Raw genomic sequence first — 22,880 nt, 5'->3', positions numbered from 1 at the left:
TAATCTGTTGCGGAATTCCTAAGGTGGCAAAGGCAGCAGCGAAATGACGGCAGGCGTCTTTCCCTGTCTCTCCCGTGTGAGCTGAGGCAAACAGAGCACCTGAAAAGGTATCAATAGAAGCATGCACGAATTTCAAGCGGCCGAATTCAGGGATGTGTGTCACATCTGTCTGCCAAATTTGTAGGCTCTGTAGACCTCTTGGGTTGACCCCTGTGTTCACATTAGGAAGTGTGCAACGCTGACAGTCAGGGCATATAGAAATGATATTAGAGGCTTGTGCTGGAGTTAATTTAAAAAGTCTTACCAAAGCCCCAGCATTTTGGTGAAAAAAGGAGTGACTCAGTTTAGCTTGCTCTATTTTGTTAGGCAAAACATGCTGCACTGATAAGGTTAACAAGTCTGCTTGGTCATTACCTTCAGTGAGAAAACCCGGTAGATTGGAATGTGACCTGATATGCATCACAAAGTAAGGAGCCGTCCTCTGGTCTAACAGAGAGACCAGCAGTTTTAACCAGGAAAAAAGAATGTCATTTTTAACATTTTTCAAAACAGAATTCTCTGCTCTCTGTACAATACCTGAAACATATGCGGAGTCAGTAATCAGATTAAAAGGTGTGCTGAATTTCTGAAACACTCTGACCACAGCAGCTAATTCCACTATTTGTGGAGACCCTTCAACCACAGCAATATCAGATTGCCAATGTGATATATGCCAATAACTCGCTTTTTGAAATTTATGAAAATTTAATAAAGAATAAAAATTGGTTACAAAAAAATTAATACAATAATAAAAGTTTAAAAAGTTTTCAGAGACAGGACAAATAATGAGGCAATAAGAGCAAAGAAAGGTAGCCCGGGTCTACCGTCCCCTCTCCTCTCAGACAAAAGCTGCGAGAAAGAAGGGCCCCGTTAGAGAGAAGCATCTCTATTTTTGAGGACAAACTTTGATGATTATGCATACTTTATCTAAGAAAAGCCCGTTTGCCAAGAGCCTTTTGCAAAACCCCTGGCGTCTTGGAGTCTGGCTTAACCAGGTGGCTTTGTGGATTCAAGGAGATATACAATGGTCTCGCTTGACCAGGGTAGATTCAAGGAGATATGCACGGTCTGGAGTGACCAGGGTGGTTTCAAGGAGATATGTATCTTTCCCTCTGAAACATCCAAGAGGGGTTTTTAGTATGGCTTGTTGTAATTGTTCTCTCTGTGTAGAAACCTCTGGGTTATCTTCTCTTTGCTCTTGAGCTAAGGACAATACCTTACACACAATTCTTACTTAGATTCAATGTTAAAAACTACATTTACTACATTATTTAAATGTTAATATTGCATAACTTTTCTACCTAGCATATTACATATAGTAAATATCTGCGTAGAGCCACACACCCAATATGCCTTTTTCACACCAAGTTCCAGTTTCAGGGTCCCTCCATACAATCACTGATTTACGGGTTTTCCCAGACCCATCTGTGAATATTGTCATAGCTTGCAAGGGAGTCTCACTTCTCTTTGGCTTGGGGATTAAATTAAAAGACGAACTTAATAATTTGTGTTTAGGCGGATGGATAGATATCTGCCCTGGGTAATTTGTTAAAGCAATTTGCAATTTTTCAGACATCTGTAGCAACCAATTCAAATAAAACATTGTGAGAGGCAGATAGATAATATCAAAATCTTTCCCAGCCAAAGAGGTCAGTCTTTGCCGAGCCTTGACAATCAACATGGCCATAAGTTCATCTTGCATGGAAATAGTCTTGGGCATATTGTTAGGCAAAAAGACCCATTCGATAATTAGAAGAGGATCTGGTTTTTCTGAGTCCCACTGAAATATTAATGCATAAGGCTGTTTATTAGGATTCAGAATAATTAGCCACAAAGGCAACTCTGGAGCCCACCTAGCTGATTGCCTTTGAGAGATAGCATCAGCTACTTTTTGAAGCGCAATTTGTGCTTCTTTGTTCAAGTGTCTGGGTGATAAGAGGTTAGGCTCTCCTCCCAGGAGGGCAAACAATAGCTCTAAATCTGCATTTGAAATCCCAAGCAAGGGACGGACCCAATTTATTGTTCCTAGCAACTTCTGTGCATCATGTAAAGTTTTGATTTCAGTTAAAATTTGCAAGGGTTGTGCAGAAATAGAATGCATGCTTATTCGCCAGCCCAAATATTTCCAGGGAGATGTCTTTTGAACCTTTTCAGAAGCAATGGTGAGGCCTGCTGAGGTAACAGCTTGGCAGACAGCCTGCACTGCTTCCTCCATATGACCCACGGTTTCTGCAGAAATAAGAATGTCATCCATATAATGATAAAAGAGAACATCAGGCATTTGTTCCCGTATCGGGCTCAGGGTTTTTGCCACGTACCACTGACACAAAATTGGGCTATTTCGCATTCCTTGGGGAAGTGATAACCAATGATATCGATTTAGAGGTGCCTGCATATTAATGCTTGGCACAGAAAAGCTAAATTTGGGTGCATCATCTCGATGCAGAGGAATGTCAAAAAAACAATCCTTTAAATCAATTACTGTTAAATGCCAATTTCTAGGAATCATAGAAGGGGAAGGGAGGCCTGGCTGTAGGGGCCCCATTCCCTCAATTACCTCGTTTATTTTCCTCAAGTCATGCAATAGCCTCCACCCCCCAGACCGCTTTTTGATTACAAACACCGGTGAATTCCAAGGGCTATTAGATGGGACTATGTGTCCCTTTTCCAGCTGTACCTTTACAAGTTCTTGTAAAATGCGCAGTTTATCTAATGACATGGGCCATTGGTCTACCCAAACTGGATCAGAGGATTTCCAAGTCAGTTTGGGGGTCTCGCGCGCCCCAATGACCCTTATACAAAATTTGACTGCATGAAAATTACCCATTGAGACAAAACATCTCTCCCCCATAAAATCAGCGGCGCAGACAACACATAAGGCCTGACAGTTGCTACCCTGCCTTCAGGCCCTGTGATCTGTACCAGGTGTTGGCTTTGATAGCTTTGACTGTTTCTACCCACCCCTGAGAGGACCTGGGGGACAGGCATTAATGGCCAATCATTAGGCCATTGATTTTGGGAGATAAGACTGATATCCGCGCCCGTGTCAATCAATCCGGTTAAAATTAACTCTTTACCTCTCAGAGACACCTTACACCTGCACGTAGGACGTTCAGGGGTTATGCGCTGGGTCCAAAAAATTTGTGGTACCCCCGTTGAACCAAACCCGCCTCCCCTCTGATTAGCTATCGGGGGTGTGGATAAGGGGGCTGCTGGAAAAGGTACAAGCTGGGCTATTTTGGTCCCTGCTGGGACCACGCAGGGGGGTTGTGGGGTCCAAGCCATGATTTTTATTTCCCCAACCGTGTCAGAATCAATAACTCCTGGCAAAACAAATAATCCTGTTACTGAGGTAGAAGATCTACCTAAAAGCAAAGCATGGTGACCTGGTAGCAAAGGTCCGTAAATTCCTGTGGGGAGACAAAACACTGAGGAATTGGTCAACGTTACTGTATCACGGGTTGAAATGTCCAATCTGGCGCTCCCTGGAGTTGCTGGCCGTAGGTCGGAGATGGTCCGGCGGGCAGGGCCTGCGCTGGCTGGAAGCTGAAGGTTGGCTCTGGCTGTGACAGCTGCTGGGTAGGCTGTGGGACTTGTGTCTGCACTCGTTGCTGTCCCATGCTGTGAGATGATTTGCTGTAAAAGCTGGCCACTTGGTGAAACTTGAAGAGGCATTGATTAGCGAAATAAAGGCAAGGTCTCTGTCTTTAAGGGCTTTCTTTTTTATCTGTAACCAATTGTTATGCATATTTGAAGCGAGTCAGTCCGGATCATTTTCGGGGCCGGGGTCGAACGGCTTTCTGTCACTGTTAAAGTCAGAGTCTCCATAAGCAGTTAGCATTCGGCGGCTCTGGGGTCGCTGGTGGGATCCCGGTGGGGGTGCAGCTGGCGGCTGGGCTTTATCTTTGGCGTTCGTCGGGGAGGGGGTGCGGACGGGGGACGGGGAGCGGGACCTGGGCAGGTTTCGGTCTGGCACGGCCTCCGGGGCCGTCTCCGCGGTAGCCTCGCAGGCTGCCTCGCTCCCCCCCTCTTTTTTAACCGCTTCCATGACCGCCCTCCATGCAGGAAGCAGGCGCAGCTCTGGCTCGTGGCCAGGCAGCGTAGCCAGGTCGTAGAGCTTTACGCCGACCTTGTCCCAGTAGCGGAGAGTAAGAACAGAGGAAGGGGTGGTATCGGGGAACATGCGTGACACCCATCGTAGGAGCGACTTAAGGTCCTGCTTAAGAATGGGGGATCCATGCTTGCTCAGCAAGCGCTGGATGGTTTTCTTAACGTCTCTTCCGTCGGACATGACCTGTCCCATACCTTGAGTTCCCCTGGCTCACCTGTCACGTCCGGCGTACAGATGATTGTAGGCCCAAACACGGTTCTTTCACCGCCACGATCAGTTCCAGGGGCGTCGCCAATTGCCAGCAGACCGCCGGTTCTTCTCCGGTCACACGGAGCACCAATTATTGGCGATTGATGAGAGACGGGAAGACTGATTCGGTGATCAGAATTCAATTTTACTCAGGTTTTCCAAAAGCTTATATACTATTTCAGACAGGTTAATCATTTCTACTACAATAATCAGGTTAAAAATCACACAGAAAACTCATGCATTTTACAACAACTCTTTGCTTGCAGAAGTTGATTGAATCTTCTCTCTTCCCGTAAGCAGGTGTAATCCCATCTCCTGTAATTTTCACAGTTCTGTTTGTTCCTGCCATGGCATCTTGGTTATCAAACCAGCTATGCTAATCAAGTCTGTTTGACTCTCTGTCTTGTGTATTCCCAGAGTCATGGGCTTTGTCCGGAATGTTGTTGCGTATCGAAGGCGCTGGATATGGATTCTGTGCCAATGCCTTTATTATGGTTCTGTTCCAAGATGCCTTTTTCTGTATCTCTGTCTTCAGGATTCTGTAAACTAACCAAATTACTAAAAATATAATTAGTAAAATTATCAGATTTTCAAGGATAGATTTTATCCATGAACTCACATTCCATCCTAATCCTTCAAAGATTTTACCTAACCAGCTGGTAGCTAAATCCTTTTGTTCCTTTTGTGCCTCATGCTCTATTTGTTTTAACTGGCTGATGTCATGTTCTACATCTGCAGTTACATTTGGGATGTGGATGCAGCAATGGTCAATTTGTCCCTTTAAATATCCACACACTCCATGTTCTTTCAAAAGTAACATATCTAAAGCCAAACGATTTTGCAGAGTCATTTTGGTGGTGGCCTGTAATTGCATGTTGAGTTCCTTAAATCCCTCTCGTGTAATTCTTGCTAATCTATCTACCTGACCTGTGAGTCTATATAGCATTTCTCTATTTTGATAATTTGCAATGGGACCAAACAAGGATTCTAGGGCCCACCCAATCTTTACTCCACTAGAGGGTTCCTGCCAAGTGTCATCTGGGTTCTTGTCCTCTGAGACATCTCGTTTTGCTTTTATTTGCAAGGGCTCACTGCTCCTGTGAAATGGGGATTTCTTCCAAATTGGACATAAAGTGGGAAGGCCCAAGGTGATTTCTCTTACCTCCCCGTCCATAGGCAAGTGTGTTGTCCATGTGCCATCACTCATTGCCCATACAAACGGTCCTGGACTTCGAATTGTACTCCTGCTACATCCTACTATAATCTTGGCATCTATTTTGCCTTGTTTGTGTTTAATTTTCCTGCAGGCACAACCGATTCGTAAGGCTACTGCTAATGGTGACCACTGTTTTATTTCCAGATTATCAGAGGGGCAATCATAAATTTTCTTACATACCCACCAACTTACCTTATTTGCCTCTTTCTGACTGCTAGTACCAGTACTCGTCACTGTGGGATCTGTCTCATTTTCAGAGCCTTTCCATTTAATGCACCAGGGTGTGCTTTCCATATAATGGAATTTCTGGAGGATACTCATAGACCATGCACTGTCCCAGGGTTCCAGTCCTTTCCAATCCTTTTCTTCACATTTCCACACCACAACACTCTCTGTAGCGTTGTCCCTGATCTTTTGATAGTGTAGAAACCAACATTGCCATTTTGCGAGGTCTTGGTCCTTAACCCACCACTCCATCATTTGTCCTAATTTGCCATTACTAAGAATGCAGTCTGATTTTCTCATAGGTTGCATATAGGAATTCTCTGTTATCTTCCAGTACTCTCTGACCACCACCCTTGACTCTGGTACTTGTTTACAGTTGATTGTTTTGTTCCCTCCTATTTCAGGTAATTTTGACGTTATTATTCCCCAGCTTACTGGGTCCCCTGCTGCCTTTGGTATTGGCAGACAGGCCGTTATTCTGCTGGTATTGGGCATTTTGGCAAAGTCTCTGACCAATCCAATCATTACATTCTCAGCCCGAATTTCATTAGAAATTTCTATTACTTGTGTCTTTGCTTGTACCTCTCTCTTCATTCTAGAATGAAGAGTGGTTAGTTGACCCTTCTGTATTCCATATCCCAAAGTAACAGCAATCCCCACTGGTGACATTAGTATCCATGAAATTAACATTACCCACAAGAAGAGCATGAGCACAATTACCGATACCATTTGAACAGTTACAGACGTTTTAGCCTCAGCTGTGTCGGTCCTATAGTTTCTACAGCCCACGATTGGACTCCACGAGGGACCTTCTTCACGCGCGTGTAGTGTATCCAGGGTTCCACTCCAGCCACTTTGACTGCTGTAAAGGTGGTTAGCAGTACCTGATGGGGACCAGTCCACTTTTCTTTTAGTGGTTCTTCGTTCCAGGTTTTGATGAATACTTCATCTCCTGGTTCCATATTGTGGACTGGATTCTCCAGGGCCAGTGGTCTGTTTCACACGAGAACACTTCGAAGCCGAGCTAGAGTTTTCCCAAGGGACAGAACATAATTATACACATCTTGTTTCCCTGTGACATGAACATTTGGATTGGGGTTAGGAGATTCATATGGTTTCCCATACAATATTTCATAAGGACTAACTGACATCCCACTCCTAGGCTTTATCCGAGTTCTCAGCAATGCTATTGGTAAAGCCTGTGGCCACTGCAATTTGGCTTCCTGGCATATTTTACTGATCTGCCTCTTCAGTGTCTGGTTCATTCTCTCTACTTGCCCACTTGACTGGGGTCTCCATGGTGTGTGGAGGTCCCAAGATATTCCCAATAACTTGCTTACCCCTTGTACCATGGTGGCTATGAAGTGTGGGCCTCTGTCTGATGATATCCCTAGGGGCACCCCAAACCTGGGAATGATCTCCTGTAATAACCACTTAACTGTTTCCTTTGCTTGGTTTGTGCGACAGGGAAGGGCTTCTGGCCATCCAGAAAACGTGTCAACCCCTACTAACAGGTATTTGTATCCCAGAGTTCTTGGCAATTCTGCAAAATCCACTTGCCAATAGTCTCCTGGTTCTATTCCTATCTGAATTCTGCCTAACTGTGCCTGTCGTCTAGCTACCGGGTTGTTTTTCAGGCAGATTTCACATTTAGACATTACTGACTTGGCCATTGTTTGCATCAGTACTGAGATTAGGTATTGTCTCAACCACTTTACCAACGCCTCTGCACCCCAGTGACACTCATTATGTTTTACCTGTAAAATTTCTCTCATTACCAAAAGAGGTACCACTATTTGCCCTTGTGCGGTTACATACCACCCTTCTGCGTTCTTCTGTGCCTTCAGCAGTTGTGCTAGTTTGTCATCTTCTATTGTATATTTTGGCTTAGGAGGCAAATTAAATTGAGAGATATTAAGTCTTGATGGTATCAATGCCATTGTTTTCTGCACCTCTCGCGCTACCTGACGGGCTGCCCAATCTGCTCTTCGATTTCCTTCGCAAATTTTGGAGTTGCCTGATTGATGTGCTTTGCAGTGCATAATTGCTACTTGTTCAGGTTTTTGTAATGCATCTATCAGTTGTAGGACTGCATCTTGATGTTTAATATTTGTACCTTGGGAGGACAGCAGTCTTCTTTCTTTCCATAAAGCTCCGTGTACATGCACTACTCCGAAGGCATATTTGGAGTCAGTCTAGATATTTACTGTCTTCCCCTCACTCAGCTCTAGTGCTCTGGTTAATGCGATTAGTTCTGCCCTTTGTGCAGATGTATTAGGTGGTAGTGCTTTTGCCTCTACTACTACATCAATTGTAGTTACTGCATATCCTGCGTATCTGGTTCCATTTTCCATGAAGCTGCTTCCATCTGTAAAGAGTTCCCACTCTGGTTGCTCCAGGGGGACATCCTTCAGATCTGTTCTTGCTGAATAGGTGTGCTCGATGACTTCTAAACAGTCATGCTCTAATGGACCTTCCTCAGCTGTGGCACCTAGAAATAGAGCTGGATTCAAGAGGTTAGTTCTTTTTAGTGCAACGTCATCCTGCTCAGTCAGGGTTACCTGAAATTTCATCATCCGGCTTGGAGAGAGCCAATGGCCCCCCTTTTGTTCCAGGACTGTAGTTACCATGTGTGGCACATAGACATCTATGTGTCTTCCCATCGTGAGCTTCCTGGCTTCCTGTATCAGCAGCACGGTAGCTGCCACTGCCCGCAGACATGAAGGCCACCCAGCACTTAGGTTGTCAAGTTGTTTGGAAAAGTAACCCACTGGCCTTTTCCAGCTTCCCAGTCGTTGGGTCAGGACTCCCAGTGCTAGTCGCTGCCTTTCATGCACGTACAGCTGAAAGTCTTTAGACAGATCAGGTAACCCCAAAGCAGGAGCAGTTGTCAATACTTCCTTTAACTTCTGGAAGGCCTCTTTCTGTGGTTTGCCCCAGGTGAACGGCTGAGTCTTCTGAGCCTCATACAAGGGTTTTGCAATCAGTCCATAGTCCATGATCCACAGACGACACCACCCAGTCATTCCAAGGAAGATCCGCAGCTCGTGTAGATTCTGGGGCTCTGGAATAGCACAGATAGCTTGAATACGATTAGTACCCAGTTTTCTCTGCCCTTGTGAGATTTCACATCCCAGGTAAATCACAGGTAAATCGCGCTCTAAGAGCAGAGCTGGCCAATCTGGCATATATAAGAATTCATGGGTCAAGATCTTATCTTCAAAGCTCAGTTCTAGGGGTTGCAGGAATGGCCGTATCTCTTCCTTCCCTGTGGCTCCAATGACTGCTGCTGACTTGTTCCCGATTTGCCCCTCAAGATAATTTAGTACAGAATGTGTGGCCCCCGTGTCAATGAGAAAATCTACGTCTTTTCCTTCTAAATGCAAAGTCACCATGGGCTCTCTTGATCCTGGCTCCCTCTTATGTAAAACCATGACCCTGGCTACACCATCCAACTGAGGCTCACCACTCTGATTAAGCATGCTGTCTTAACTGAGGCTGACCATTCTGACTAAACCGATTTGGACACTCCCTTTTCCAGTGTCCCTCCATTCGACAATACGCACACTGGTTTAGACCTAGTCTACCATGACCAGAACCTCTGCCAAAGCCACCTCTATTACCGCCATGACCTCCTCTACCACATCCTCGCCCCTGTCTCTGTAAAACTGCCAAAAGGCTTTGCCCCTGTTTCTTGGCAACTTCTCTGTCTCTGTTATTGTAAACTTTCCAGGCAACCTCTAGGAGTTTATCCAAGTTTCTTAACTCTTCACCTTCCAGTTTCTGTAGCTTTTTCCTAATATCCTCCTGTGCTTGACCCAGACAAATAAAGGCAAGCTGAGTTCTTCCTTGCTCACTGTCTACTTGAAGATCAGTATATCTTCTAGCTGCTTTCTTAAGTCTTTCTAGAAAGGCAGTGGGAGATTCTTTCTTTTCCTGTCGAATTTCATACAACTTAGACCAGCTCATACTCTTAGGTATTGCCTGTTGAACACCAACTGAAATCCACTCCTGATATCTCTTTAGCATTAACATATCTACTCCAGAGGGGTCATTAGCATCCCACTCTGGGTCTGCAGTGGGAAAATTGTAATCCAGTGTCCCTGTCACCAAACCCTTTCGTATGTCTTCTCTAGCTCTTTCTCTCGCTGCCCAAAGTACCATGTCCCTTTGTGTCTCATCCATCAGAGTGTCTAATATCACATGAATATCTTCCCAATCAGGGTTCTGAGTTTTCATTATCATCTTAACCACACGAGCTACCTTATCTGGGTTTTCTCTATATGTTCCAGCTGATTGTTTCCATATAACTAAATCAGCAGGTGAAAAGGGTACCTTTACAAAGACAGGCCCATTAGTTCCTACCCCTTGCCTCAGTGGTGCAATAATTGTTCTCTTTTGTTTGCCTGATTTTAATATACCCTTTCCTGCCTTAGGCCACTCTGGGGCCAGTTTTCCTCGTGTTCGGTGAGCTACTGGGGCATCTAGCTCATCCGCATCACTATCACTACTTTCCATTCTGTCTGTCTTCTCTGCATCCCCCCTTTGCTTCCGCCTCACAATCACATCCTGGACAGGTGAATCTGGCAGGGGAGGGTACAGGGGGGCGGACGGGACAGGAGCTGGTGAAGGAGGTGTAGGTGGGAGCGGAGGGTACCCTTGTGTTGTAGTTTGATTTTTGGGGGGTCCCCGGGGGGGGGTCCCCCGGGAGACCCCAGGGTCCTTGGGTCGCTGGGTGTTCCCATGCTGGCAGGCAAAGAGACTTCAGACGCCGGTGAGATGAGGGTTTATTCAAGGTCTCACTCCAGGCAGGGAGCATGGTCCTGCGGGAGAGGGGGAAGGGAAGGGGAGAGGGGGAAGAGGAGAGGGGGAAGGGGAGCATCTTGAGACCTCCAGGGGGAAGAGGGGCAAAGAGGGCGAACCTTCTGCATTTGCATTCTTAACACAGAGGTTCAAAGTAGGCGCGGTAAGATTCTACAGCCAATAGAGTTACAGATACACGATACTGCAGGGAGGGTACAGACTTGGGATAAACCATACATTTTCCAGGGGTGAGCCAGAGCAAACCATTTCCATAAAATGCCATTCCACACTGTTATAAACGTGAAATGATTAATTCATGTTCTTATGGTAAATTGGAAAATTATAAAAGCTGTATAAATTTATATCAGGTAAAAGTTTATGTTTTAAGAGATTTTGCAGCAGATGGTGAAACTGACCACCCTGAAACAGCAGGCGCCTCCATTCAGAAAAGAACAAAAGATTTTTTGGGGAAAGCTTGCAGCCTTCTCAAGTACCGGGAGGGGACCTGTCAGATAAGCTGGCACCAGCAACTCACACCTCGGGTGCCACCTTCACAGACCATCAAGCAACATCATCGATATCTCAATCATTCATCAACTATAAGGACCTATAGAAATTGGACATTAACATTTGAACTAAGAAAAGAACTCTTTTCTGCTCGACTGGGGAAACTCCTGAATTTGTATAGTTGGTGGGGAAACAATGGGAAATATGGGGAAATATTGCCGAGGGCAGAATAAAGTGTATAAAAACCAAGCCCCAAACCGGGCTAATTTGTGAACCGTTGGGGGAGATAGCAGGCTGCCAGACCCTGTATCTCACGCTTCACCCTTGGCATTTTCCCGGGAAAACTCTGTCAAGTTTCTCCGCTCTTGGTGGGTTATCGAAATTCCGTGATTTGATCTGTTATTAATAAACCAAATTATTATTTTAATTGGAATATCGTATTGGCATTTATAACACACACCCTTGAACCGGTCTTGGAGGGCGGATAAATCTTTCAGCGGGTGTGGGCGGGGGAGCAGGATAGCTTTTAGCAGGTATATGTGGAGAAGGGGGGGTTCTCTGAGCAGGCGGAGGAGGGGCAGGCACCCGAGCAGGCGGAGGAGCGTCAGGCACAGGCAGAGGAGGATAATTACCTTCTGCAGACAAAGGTGGGGGTGAAACATATTGTGCTGGCGTGAGCGAGGGAGGTGTAAGAGAATCAGGTGGGGTCAGGGTGAGCAGGGTAGAACTCGGTGTTGAGGGAGCTGTGGTGGGTGCAGAGGCTATAGGAGCTATTGATAAATTTACATCCAATTCATCTCTTCTTTCCCCTAAATTTCACTTAAAACTACATGTTCCATACAATGCTTATTTTGGACGCAAGCCAGACACTTATTATTCTCAAGCTTCATTGCTTCCATTTTGCTGTCAAGCCACAAAACTGGTTTCTCGAGCAAGCATCGGAATAAATCAAGGTATGGAATTTGTTCTACCATTCCATCTTGTGCACAAAGCAATCTAAGTTGCATAATAACCTTTACATCAAAAGACCCGTTCTGTGGCCACCTCTGGTTTTCAGGCAAAGCATATTTTGGTTAGCTAACATTACAATACTCAATTAATTTATCTTTTCGTAATTCCTGACCAAAATTCCCCTCTTTTCAATGTGCCAACAAACAACCCAAAGGAGAGGAACTTGGTATAGAGGCATTATTGCTGCCCAAAATTTCTTTTAACCCTTTTAGTTTTTCCATATTACAAATACATAAAAACCACAGATGCCGAACCTGCAATGCTTTCGCGATGTCTGATGGATGGCTGCCTAGGCAATACCACCAGGAATTCCTTTTGCCCAACCAAGCACAGCTTTCGCTGCGTCTTAATGGCAGGCCCCCAGACCAGAGAATAAAGAACCTTACCTCTCACCAGGGGTCGTTGTGAGCGGCGAGGGTCGCGGCGCCGATGGGCTCCCCAAGAAATCACCCGGTGCCGGCTGGAGCGTGATCGGGTCGCGGAGTCCTGGCTGCGCCCACAAGGTCCCGTCTTGGGTTGCCAAAAATATTAGCATAGGAAAACATATAACCACACGAAGGTGATCATATGCGGTTCTTTATTCAAGCACGCGGGGACACGGGCATACAGTGCCCAAATCTTATGCCCAAGAATACAGAGTTGATTTGTGATTTTTATAGTTTCAAGTTATACATATGTTAACTAACCTCCACCCCTAGATACTGGCTATCCTATTTCTTAGTTACTATCTTAGATCATACCTACGCTCTACCCTGTGTTATACTTGATTTGGTTAAAACAATGCTTCTCAATTATCTCCTGGGCTGGAGTCATACTTAAACAATGGTATGCAGCTAGTTGCAGAAGGTGACGTTTGTTCCAAGCTATCTGTAAAGTTCAGATTGTGCGTCTTCTACCTTCCCCCAACTACCCGCAGTTAGCTTAAACAGAAATTATTATTTTAACCCTCCACCATCATCCAGGTGAAATAAAAAGGGCAAGGAGACCTGCTCCTTTTTATTGCCTTTATTAAGAAATTAGCTCTGGGTGGGGGCCCGCGGGGTCGCGCTCACTGCTGCTGCTCCCTTCAGCAACGTCGAGGAGGAGGTGGGCAGCTTTGCTACGCAGAAGAGCTGGGGCTTCCGTCCTCATGGGCGTGCCTGGGAATTCCTGGGGAGCTTGTTCTCTGGGGGGGGGGGGGGGGGTCCTGCAGATGAAGAACTGTTTAGGTCACGGCGACATGGTGGAGTTGTTTTGGTTGGTGGTCCTATCTTCTCTGCTGCTACACCAGTCTGGGGGTTCTACTTCTAGTCTCAGATTTTGCATTGGCTTGTTGTCTCAAAGGGTTTTTGTTCTAAGTAGTACCCAGTGTGCCTAGTGGCCTTTTTATTTGCATATTATGTGCTACTTTGGGAAGCAGAGACTATACCTGACGGGAAAAGGGTACAGGTAAAGGACTATTTGTCAGGGTAATTAACAATATGGGTGATTAACAGAGTCTATGCATTCATCTTGGTGATCAACACTTGACATGGTAACATTTAACAATTAACAGAACATGGTAACAATTGATTAACATATAAACTTGTTCATAAAAGTTTGGGTTGGAAGGAATTGTAAAGATCCCTGCCAGGGGCAGGAACACATTCCACTAGACCAGGTTGCTCAAAGCCTCATCCAACCTGGCCTTGGTAGGAGTCGCCATGTAGGATTTATGGGGAGCATTTGTTGTGTGTGAAGTCATGTTGCTGCCACTGCAGCGACGGCCCTGAAGCTGAGCTCATTTTGCCATTCAAAAGAGCAAATGGAAGTGAACCAAGAAGAACTTCAGCTACATTAACTGGCCTACACCTGCACCTACATTTGATATACCCCATAATCCTTCCGTACTGCCTACTGCTTCAGACAATAGATTCGTGTAACTATTTTACAACCAATATGGATAGAAGTTTGGAGAATTACACATTTTTTTATTGACTGCAAAGTCATTATGCAAGTCTAGCACCTCAAATATGAGCACTGTAGAAAGAACTTGATATTCCTAAAGCAGACTTTATAAAAGCTTTATTGGATTCTAATTTGTAGTATGGGCTATAAATTGTTCAAGCCACAGTGCTCATACCATGTCCCTGACACATTGGGCTGCCCTTGAAGATGTTCTGTTTAATAAAGCAACTAACTGAGAGATCACTTTCAAGCATCTTATTATGGTTGTATTAAGATGTCCATGGTCATTTGCCTTTGCTTTTAGCACGGAGAAGGGAGATGAGCTCTGTTAGGGATGGTAACTGGCAAATCACAGAGCCTTTACCTCAGCGGGGAAACACACAACACAGTGTATGAGGGGAAAGATGGCACCATGTCCATCAGAGACTTCTGGGTTTTAATTTTGTCAGTTTTGGGGCTCACCCTGTTTCACCGGACCTTAGCTCACAGCATCCCACCGTCCCAGGACTCACCGAAGCGCTGAGGCGGCGGGTCCTCGGGCGGAGCGGAGGGCTGGGCCTCCCTACACCCCGCAGGCCCTATTCACCCATGGCACCGCCCAGGAACCGGCTCTGCCGCCCAATGGCGATTCAGCGAGCACGGGGCAGGACCACCTCCTCTCCGCTACTCCCCCTGTTCCAGCGCCGTCTGTGGTCCTGCCGTGGGGAGAGTTATGGGGCAAAAGGCGTGCTGAGAGCGTGGCCCTAGGGCTCGGGTCGTGCTCCTCACGGCATGGTGGCTCTGCGCCGCTAGGCCCTGCCCGGCCTGCGGTGCCTCCCCTGCCATGCCGAGCAGCAGCGCCGCAGCGGCCTCCTGTGCCGCCGAGCTGCCGCACCTCCCCTCCCACCCGCTGCCGCTGCTCCAGCAGCACATCTCCGGCTCCGGCTTCCGCCACCACAGCCTGCCCGCTGGAGGCAGCGGAGTGATGGGGGGGGGCAGGCAGCGGGCGGTCTTGGCGCCGCCGCCCGACTCCCTCGGGGAGCCGAGGCTTGGCGGAGCGGGGGAGGCGGCGGCGAGGGGTAAGGGAGATCTGGAGCTTGAAGAAGAGGACGAGGAGGACCACCTGGCCGCGCTGCTGCTGCTCTCCACGTCTTCCTCGCCCTCTCAGCCCCTCCCGCTGCTGCCGGCGTTGGGATCCGTCCTGCTCTCGCCCGCTCTCGATGAGCAGGAGGCAGCGGCGGGGGCGCACGATCCTGAGGGCGTGATGGCGGCAATGCTGTCCCACGCTTACGGCGGCGGCCTGAGTGCCGGCGGTGAGGTGGGCCTCAGCGGTGAGCAGAAGGCGCTGCTCCGCGGAAAGAGCGTCAACACCACCGAGTGCGTGCCCGTGCCCAGCTCTGAGCATGTGGCTGAGATCGTGGGCCGCCAGGGTGAGTGGAGGATTGGATGAGGTGTGGGGCGGCCTGGGCCTGCTGTCCTTCCTCGGGGTTCGTGACAGGCCTGTCCCTGCACGCCCCTGGGGCGTGCCCCTTCGGGGCCAGCTGCAAGAGCCCCTTGCCTCGGTAGTAGCTTTATGCCCCCTGGGGATGACCTCTCCCTCCCAGACCCCGGCTTCCCCATGGGGGATAGGATGCTGGCACCAGGCCAGCCCTGCTTGAGAAGGTGAGAGCAAGGACTGGATTAGCTCAGACCTATTTTTGTTTATCTGAGCTGTAAAATGCAGTGGATAGCTTGGCAACGTACAGGTAGTTGTTGGCATAGGCTTTGCTCTTTGGTGCCACTTGGCTCGTGGTCTTTAGTGAGAAGCTGCCTTTCACTGTAAGAACTTAGTACTGTATTTTACAAAGACTTTTGAGGGAAGGGCTGTCATTTGCTTTGGAGAGCAAGGTATGGGCTGACACTTCCTACAGCTTTTCATAGTGCTCACCGATTACAAAGACCTGAGGAGTCAACTAGATGGAGAAAGGAGTCATGTTTAGCCCTCCTCTGTGTGAAAGCCATTGTCTTTCTGTTCGGGTTATGGCTTCGTGTTGATTGCTGTTGCTACAGTCGGTGGGTCTCTATTATGTCATTAGGATGAGATCATATCAGTGATGTCACCTTCATTTTGTGCCTCTCATGTGGTCTTGTGGGAGTGGTGCTTGGAGGAGTTAGAAAGATGTTTTGCACCAGCTTTCTAGTGGTGAACCTAATTTTAAAAGCCCTTTTTATATATTGAGAGAAGCACTGAGCAGTGTCAGGTGTAGATGTGGAAATGCAGACAATGAAGTTGCCACTGTCTCTTCCCTTTCTGTTATTTTTATTGTTTTGGAGGTGGTATGTCTCATTTGCTGATGAGCTCTGATAATGAGCCACTAGTTATGCTGCCTGGTCTCTCTATACCAGTGTGGCTTTGGATTGTTTTTTTCCCTTGAGTATGGAAGTAATAGTAAGATTGATCTAAACTAGTGTGGTACTAAAGAAAGGCCCACCAAGCACCAATGCTTAGGCAGACTTGTTTTCTCTTTCTACATTTATTTTAGGTTTTTAGCAGTTAAGGGTGGGGTTTTTGCTGTATGTATCAAAGGAGAATAGAAGGCTGTGCAGCAGAAATTTGCAGGTAGCTTCCTCTGATGCAGAAAAGTATGTTCTGTTCAAGCAGAAAATTTCTTTTCCAAGAAATGGTGTTTCAATTTCTAAAGACTGTTCATGTGTCACTGGGGATGGTGGGCAGAGGACAGGGGAGTGGGTGGAAAACAGAACTGAAAACCATGATTGCTACAGTCCTCTAAAGGAGAAATAGAAACTATTTGGCTTCAAGGACTAATTAGGCTGCCATGTTTATTCTCCACCAGATCAGGGTTGTTCTCTGTAGTATATTTTTCACTACTTCGAGTCACTTAAAGATAAGATAATGGGGTTTGCATAAAAATAGGATCATTGTTCCTGAGGGTTCATTTGCTGCTTCTGCTTTTATTTTTCATCTGGTGTCATACTGTTTGGCTTGTGATAAAATATTTAGCCTTGATGGGGAGGGATTTTATAATACAGAGAATTAGGGCTACAAAAGAAGAAGGAGCAGGAGTGGAGAGAGAGCTAAAAAAATTGTTACCAAATATACTTGCATGAAAGCTTTATGCAAGGAGGCACTTCAAAATTCTCATTCATGGGAGACTTATGCTTAAAGACTGCCTTATGTAAGTTGTATTAGTTCCACTAAATATTTGTCAAATGTCTTAAGACATACTAGTCCTTGCATCCCCTTTTATGATCCAGAACTGTGCTGGCTCATTGCATGGGTTAGAGGCTCTTGCTTTCTCATCTACTTGCTTTGCATGTGTCTGTGCCTTAGCCCACAAAGTATTGTCAGTTGTAGTGCAGCTTGGTCTGCCTTGAGCAAGGCTGGGTCAGAGCTGCATCCTTCACAGATCATTCTGCTCTCTGTAAAAATGAAGACACATAGTCTCTTCCTAGCAGACATCCTAACCAGCTGATTAAATTATCATAGTGTCCACTAGACCAGGTTGCGCAAAGCCCCATCCAACCTGGCCTTGAACACTTCCAGGGATGGGGCATCCGCAGCTGCTCTGAGCAACCTGTTCCAGTACCTCACCACCCTCACAGGAAAGAAATTCTTCTAATATCTAATCTAAACATACTCTCAGTTTGGATCCATTCCCCCTTGTTCTGTCACTACATGCTCTTGTAAATAGTCTCTCTCCATCTTTCTTGTAGGCTCCCTTCAGGTACTGGAAGGCCACAATTAGGTCATCCCAAAGCCTTCTCTTTTCCAGGCTCAACAATCCCTATTCTCTTAGCCTTTCTTCATAGGAGAGGTGCTTCATCCCTATAATCTTGGTGGCCTCCTCTGGACTCCAACAGGTCAATGTCCTTCCTGTGCTGGGGACCCCAGAGCTGTATGTAGCACTGCAGGTGAGGTTTCATGAGAGCAGAGTAGAGGGACAGAATCACCTCTCTTGCCTTGCTGCCCATGCTGCTTTTGATGCAGCCCAGGATACAAGTGGCTTTCTGGGCTGTAAGTGCACATTGCCAGCTCATGTCCAGCCTCATCCACCAGCACCAAGTCCTTCTCAGAAGGGCTGCTCTTGATCTCTTCATCCCCCAGCCTGGATTGCCCTGATCCAGGTGCAGGACCTTGCACTTGGTCCTGTTAAACCTCATGAGATTCTCATGGGCCCACTTCTCAAGCTTGTCCAGGTCCCTCTGGATGGCATTCCATCTTTCATGAGTGTAAACAGCACCACTCAGCTTGGTGTCATTTGCAACTTTGCTGAGGGTGCGCTCAACCCCTTTGTCTGTGTCATTAATGAAGATTCTAAATAACACTGGTCCCAGTACAGACCCCTGAGGGACACCACTTTTCACTGATGTCCATCGGGACTCTGAGCTGTTGGCCGCTACCTTCTGGATGCAACTGTCCAACCAGATTCTTATCCATCTAACAGTCCACTCATCGAATCCATCTCTCTCCAATTTAAAGAGAAAGATGTTGTGTGGGACTGTGTCACAGGCCTTACAGAAGTCCAGATAAATGACATCTGTAGCCCTTCCCTTGTTCACTGGTGTAGTCACTCCATCATAGAAGGCCACTAAGTTGGTCAGGCAGGACTTGTCCTTGGTAAAGCCGTGCTGGCTGTCCTGAATCACTTCCTTGTCCTCCACGTACCTTAGCATAGATTCTAGGAGGATCTGTTCCATGATCTTCCCAGGATTATCTTGAATGAATTCAGATAAGTTTTATGCCAGACTCCTCTATACTGCAGTACTTTAATATCTAATTATGTAAGGGTGATGAGATTGAAATGCTACTTCTGATAGATTTCCACAAAGATTAAGTTTATATTCTTTCTGTTGCTGTCTGAGGTATAAAAAGAACTTGAAATGTCTGCAGCCTAAAAACATCAGCTGTGAAATACCAGGAATGCTGAGTTTGATCTAGGCTTTGCTTGAGGCCTCACTCCTGTGACTGAGAGCATGATTTTTCTAAGTCCTAACTGAAAAAGTAATGATAATCATAATTCCACAGTACTCGTTATCCAAATTTAATATTTTGCCCAGTGGAAGAGAATCTCTAGACACTTTACCAGACCAAAGGAACTTCTGAGTCCTAAGCAAGCTGTAAACAAGCAAAGACCTTATGGTGCACGCATTTAACATTTTTTCAATTGTGTGTGTTTCAGAAATAAATATAGCACTTAAGGCAGTGGTGTTCCCACAGCCCTGCTCTAGGTTGCTGGATTCCAGATTAGAATCATAGAATGGTTTGGGTTGGAAGGGACCTTAAAGATCATCTAGTTCCAACCCTCCCCTGCCATGGGTGGGGGCGCCTTTCACTAGATCAGGTTGCTCAGGGTCCCATCCAACCTGGCTCTGAACACTTCCAGGGATGGGGTATCCACAGCTTCTCTGGACAATTTGTTCCAGTGCTTCATCACCCTTTGAGTAAAGGATTTCTTCCTAATATCTCCTCTAAACCTCCCCTCTTTCAGTTTAAAACCATTGCCCCTTGTCTTGTCACTATCTGCTTGTATAAAGAGCCCCTCTCCCTCCTTTTTATAAATCTCCTTTAGGTACTAGAAGGCTGCAATGAGGTCTCTCCAAAGCCTTCTCCTCTCCGTGCTGGACAATCCCATGTCTCAGCCTGTCTTCATAGCAGAGAGGTGTGCCAATCCTCTGATCATCTTTGTGGCCACCTCTGGATCCACTCTTAACAGGTCCACAACTTTCTTGTGCTGAGGACCCCAGACCTGGGCACAGTGCTCCAGGTGGGGTCTCAGAAGGGCAGAGTAGAGGGGGAGAATCACCTCCCTCGACCTGCTGGGCATGTCTTTTGCTGCAGCCCAGGGTCTCATGTGGGCATTTTTGCTGGTAGCTGTGCACAGATGTGGGATGCCATAGCTATAGAAGGTGTGGAGTGCTTGAAATGTACCTTGTGGTTGATAGTTGAAACTATGTTGGAGGTTGCTGGGTTACTGTGACACTAGTTCAGTGTGTTGCTGCTGGAAGCATTTACATCACTGGAAAAGGCTTAAGACTTTCATGAATAGTTAAGTGCTCCTTAGTGTATTATTTCTGAAACCTGGCAGCTTTTTGTGCCTTTTCAAAATTATTTTTAATGTTATTTTTATTAATCTTAAATGTTCTCAACCTTTTCTTATTCCTCTTGCCCCCCGAAAAATGAAGTTAACAGACACTTGTTGGGGTAGTGCAATATATTTCTTTGTAGTCCTTGAGGTAGAAAAATCTCAAAGGTGAACAACAAAGGAAAAGATTTTTGTATCCTTTTCTTGTAAAGACATGCAACTGGGAGCCAGGAAAACTAGATTCCATTCCTGACAGTGTACAGGCTTCCTGTATGAATTTGAACTAGCTGTTAAATCCACCCTTTGCTTCTTGGCCAGTCATCATGCTGAGCAGAAAAGCTACTTCCTTTGCTGTCAGCAGCTGAAAATCCTGCATGCACAAAGTTGCATTGGTTTAAAAAATAAAATCAAATTAGAGAAAGTGCTCTTGAGAAGTGGTAGCATAAAAGCTGTGTTGCTGAGGAGGTGACCTTGTTTGCATGAGAAAAGCTGGAATTAAATAAGCATGTATCCAGACTTAAAAAGCTTCCAGAAGTCTAAGTTAGGTTTTGTTTTAATCTCGAAATCATGTGAAGGACTTGTGAAAGTCTTCTGTGGATCACCTGAAAACTGTTTTCCCTATGTAACGTTGGTGATGCTAAGTCTTCAGTGCCTCCTGCACTTTGCACTTGAAGTAACATTTAAACACTAACATCTCTTTTGAATAATGCAAAAAGAGGGGTAGTGTCTAAAGACAAGCACAAAACCTGAAAGATGCTGGAAGGGACAAAGTCTGTCCTGTAGAGATGCTGCATCCCTGATTATATTAACTGTCTTCAGATAGTGATTGCTGGAATATATTTAATACATTCCAGTGCTTTGACTATCCAAGTAATGTGATTTTTCTGTGTTTATATCTTCGATAAAACTGACAGTAGTGGATTTTCTCCCTAAAACATCACTAGAGTTGGGAGCTGCTTAACTCTAAAGCAACACTTTTATGCAGATTTCATGATCCTGGACTCTTTTTTGTTCTTTGTTTTTGAATGTGAGCTCTTGAACAAAATATTACTTTGCTTAAAATAATCCTGGAAATTAAAACAAAAACATAGTTCTGTTAAGTTGGTAGCTGATAACTAACATAGCTGAACAGCCAAATAAAAGCAATAGCTGTCACTCTTAGGTAGTGGAAAAGTGCTAAAACAATCCTATAGCTAACTATAATAAAATATAATAATACTAATATAATACTAGACTTTTTTATTAGGATCTCTATGTACTGTATTTATCTATCGGAGGATTAATTATAGTCCTTTCCAAAAATACTGAATATCTGGTTTTATCTCTCAATGTGTTGTGATAATAGTATTACTGAATTACTTACTTAGAGTACTTACATAGCCTTGACTGGTTATTAATTATCTGTAAGGCATAGTCAGCATAAGTAGAGCTAACTAACCTGAACTGCATGTTTGTTGCTTTTTTTATACTGGATTTTTAAGATTTCTACTTTCATAGATAAGTTTAATTTGTATGACAGAAGTTGTCATCTATCTCGGTGCCAACTGATTGCCACAGACAACAAAGACCACAGGTTCAACTAAGTTAAGTGAAAAAGGCAATTAGACTTCAGATTATTTTTTTGCATCTTCTATAACAAGCCAGTTATTAAATGCTATATTAAATGGCTTGTTCTAAAGACTGAAATAAAACTTAAGCTATTTGTTGAAAAGCTATTTTTCTAGGTAGTTGAAGTCTTGTCATTTTTAGAGCCTGGAACTCCAGGATCTGAAACATGTGAGCATACTGTGGCCTGGCACAGTCTGAAATTACTGCTAAATTTTCAGTGGCCTGTTGCTCTGATACCTTGTAACAAATGTGATTTCACTTATGTTATTTGTCGTTTGTGCTATGCAAAGATCCAACTCTCTCGGGGTTGCTTTTCCCCGAGATTCTCCTCGGGGTTGCTCTTCCCTGAAGTATATAGGGTTTTCGAGCTTTTCTCACCCCAAAAGTCCAGCGCCAGAGCTAGAGAAGACAAGCTGAGTCTGCCAGTGTGTGTTTCCAAGGTTGTTTATTCTTTCATTATCTCTTAATTCTTTCTCAGCTCTGCAAGGCATCCCCAGAAGAGCAGGACACATGGCAGACTGGGGTGGATCAGAGGGTCCCGGACTTTATGTACGGTCTCCCTGACTCAACCACCGTCCACAACATACTTTTTATTTACAAAATCTTACCAATACTTACTACCTATGTTAACATGTCATTTCTACTCTAAACATATCCTTGTGATACAACTTAGCAGAAAATGGGGGATGAGAACAAGAACAAGGAGGACAGGACCACTCCCCAATTCCTCCATATTGCCTCTTCAAACCCATATACTGAGAATCCTCGATTCTACATTTACACTTTGTGATAAACTAACTACTACTTATTTTGAATTCTTTTGGCTTGTGATTCTTCATACATTGTGGGCATTCACTCCCATGGCCAGGGATCAGAGGCAGTGTCCTCCTGGGCTCTGTGTGAGGCTGGCTGACGCCCTTGTACAGATCCCAGACCCCCCTGTCCGGTCTCCAAACCCTCCAGGGTGGCCAGAGGGATGTCCTGGACTCCAACATCTCCCCCTCCTGTTTGCACCAAAAACGCTTCTCTGACAACTCTGTTCATGGCCCACCGTATGCATTGGAGCAAACACGGCACAAACATCAGAAGAATCACGAGCCTCAGCAAGAAATATACACATACT

General features: G+C 45.5%; 1 protein-coding gene across 3 annotated transcripts in view; it reads left to right on the top strand.

Moving 5' to 3' along the window:
- The first annotated feature begins 14,298 nt into the window (after nucleotides 1-14,298).
- Nucleotides 14,299-22,880, top strand: part of LOC134565019 (RNA-binding E3 ubiquitin-protein ligase MEX3C-like) — a 51,590-nt gene continuing 43,008 nt past the window's right edge. The window contains exon 1 of one of the 3 annotated variants that reach the window (XM_063424377.1): nucleotides 14,299-15,496. In XM_063424377.1, the coding sequence (XP_063280447.1) occupies nucleotides 14,911-15,496 (586 nt within the window). In that variant the 5' untranslated portion in view covers nucleotides 14,299-14,910. The remainder of the gene's footprint in view (nucleotides 15,497-22,880) is intronic. The other 2 variants (XM_063424375.1, XM_063424376.1) reach the window with 2 other exon arrangements.

The sequence above is a fragment of the Prinia subflava genome (genome assembly GCF_021018805.1).
Source record: "Prinia subflava isolate CZ2003 ecotype Zambia chromosome W unlocalized genomic scaffold, Cam_Psub_1.2 scaffold_31_NEW, whole genome shotgun sequence".
Taxonomy (NCBI): Eukaryota; Metazoa; Chordata; class Aves; order Passeriformes; family Cisticolidae; genus Prinia; species Prinia subflava.
Note: the sequence above shows the minus strand (reverse complement) of the source record. Positions and strands in the feature narration are given on the sequence as shown.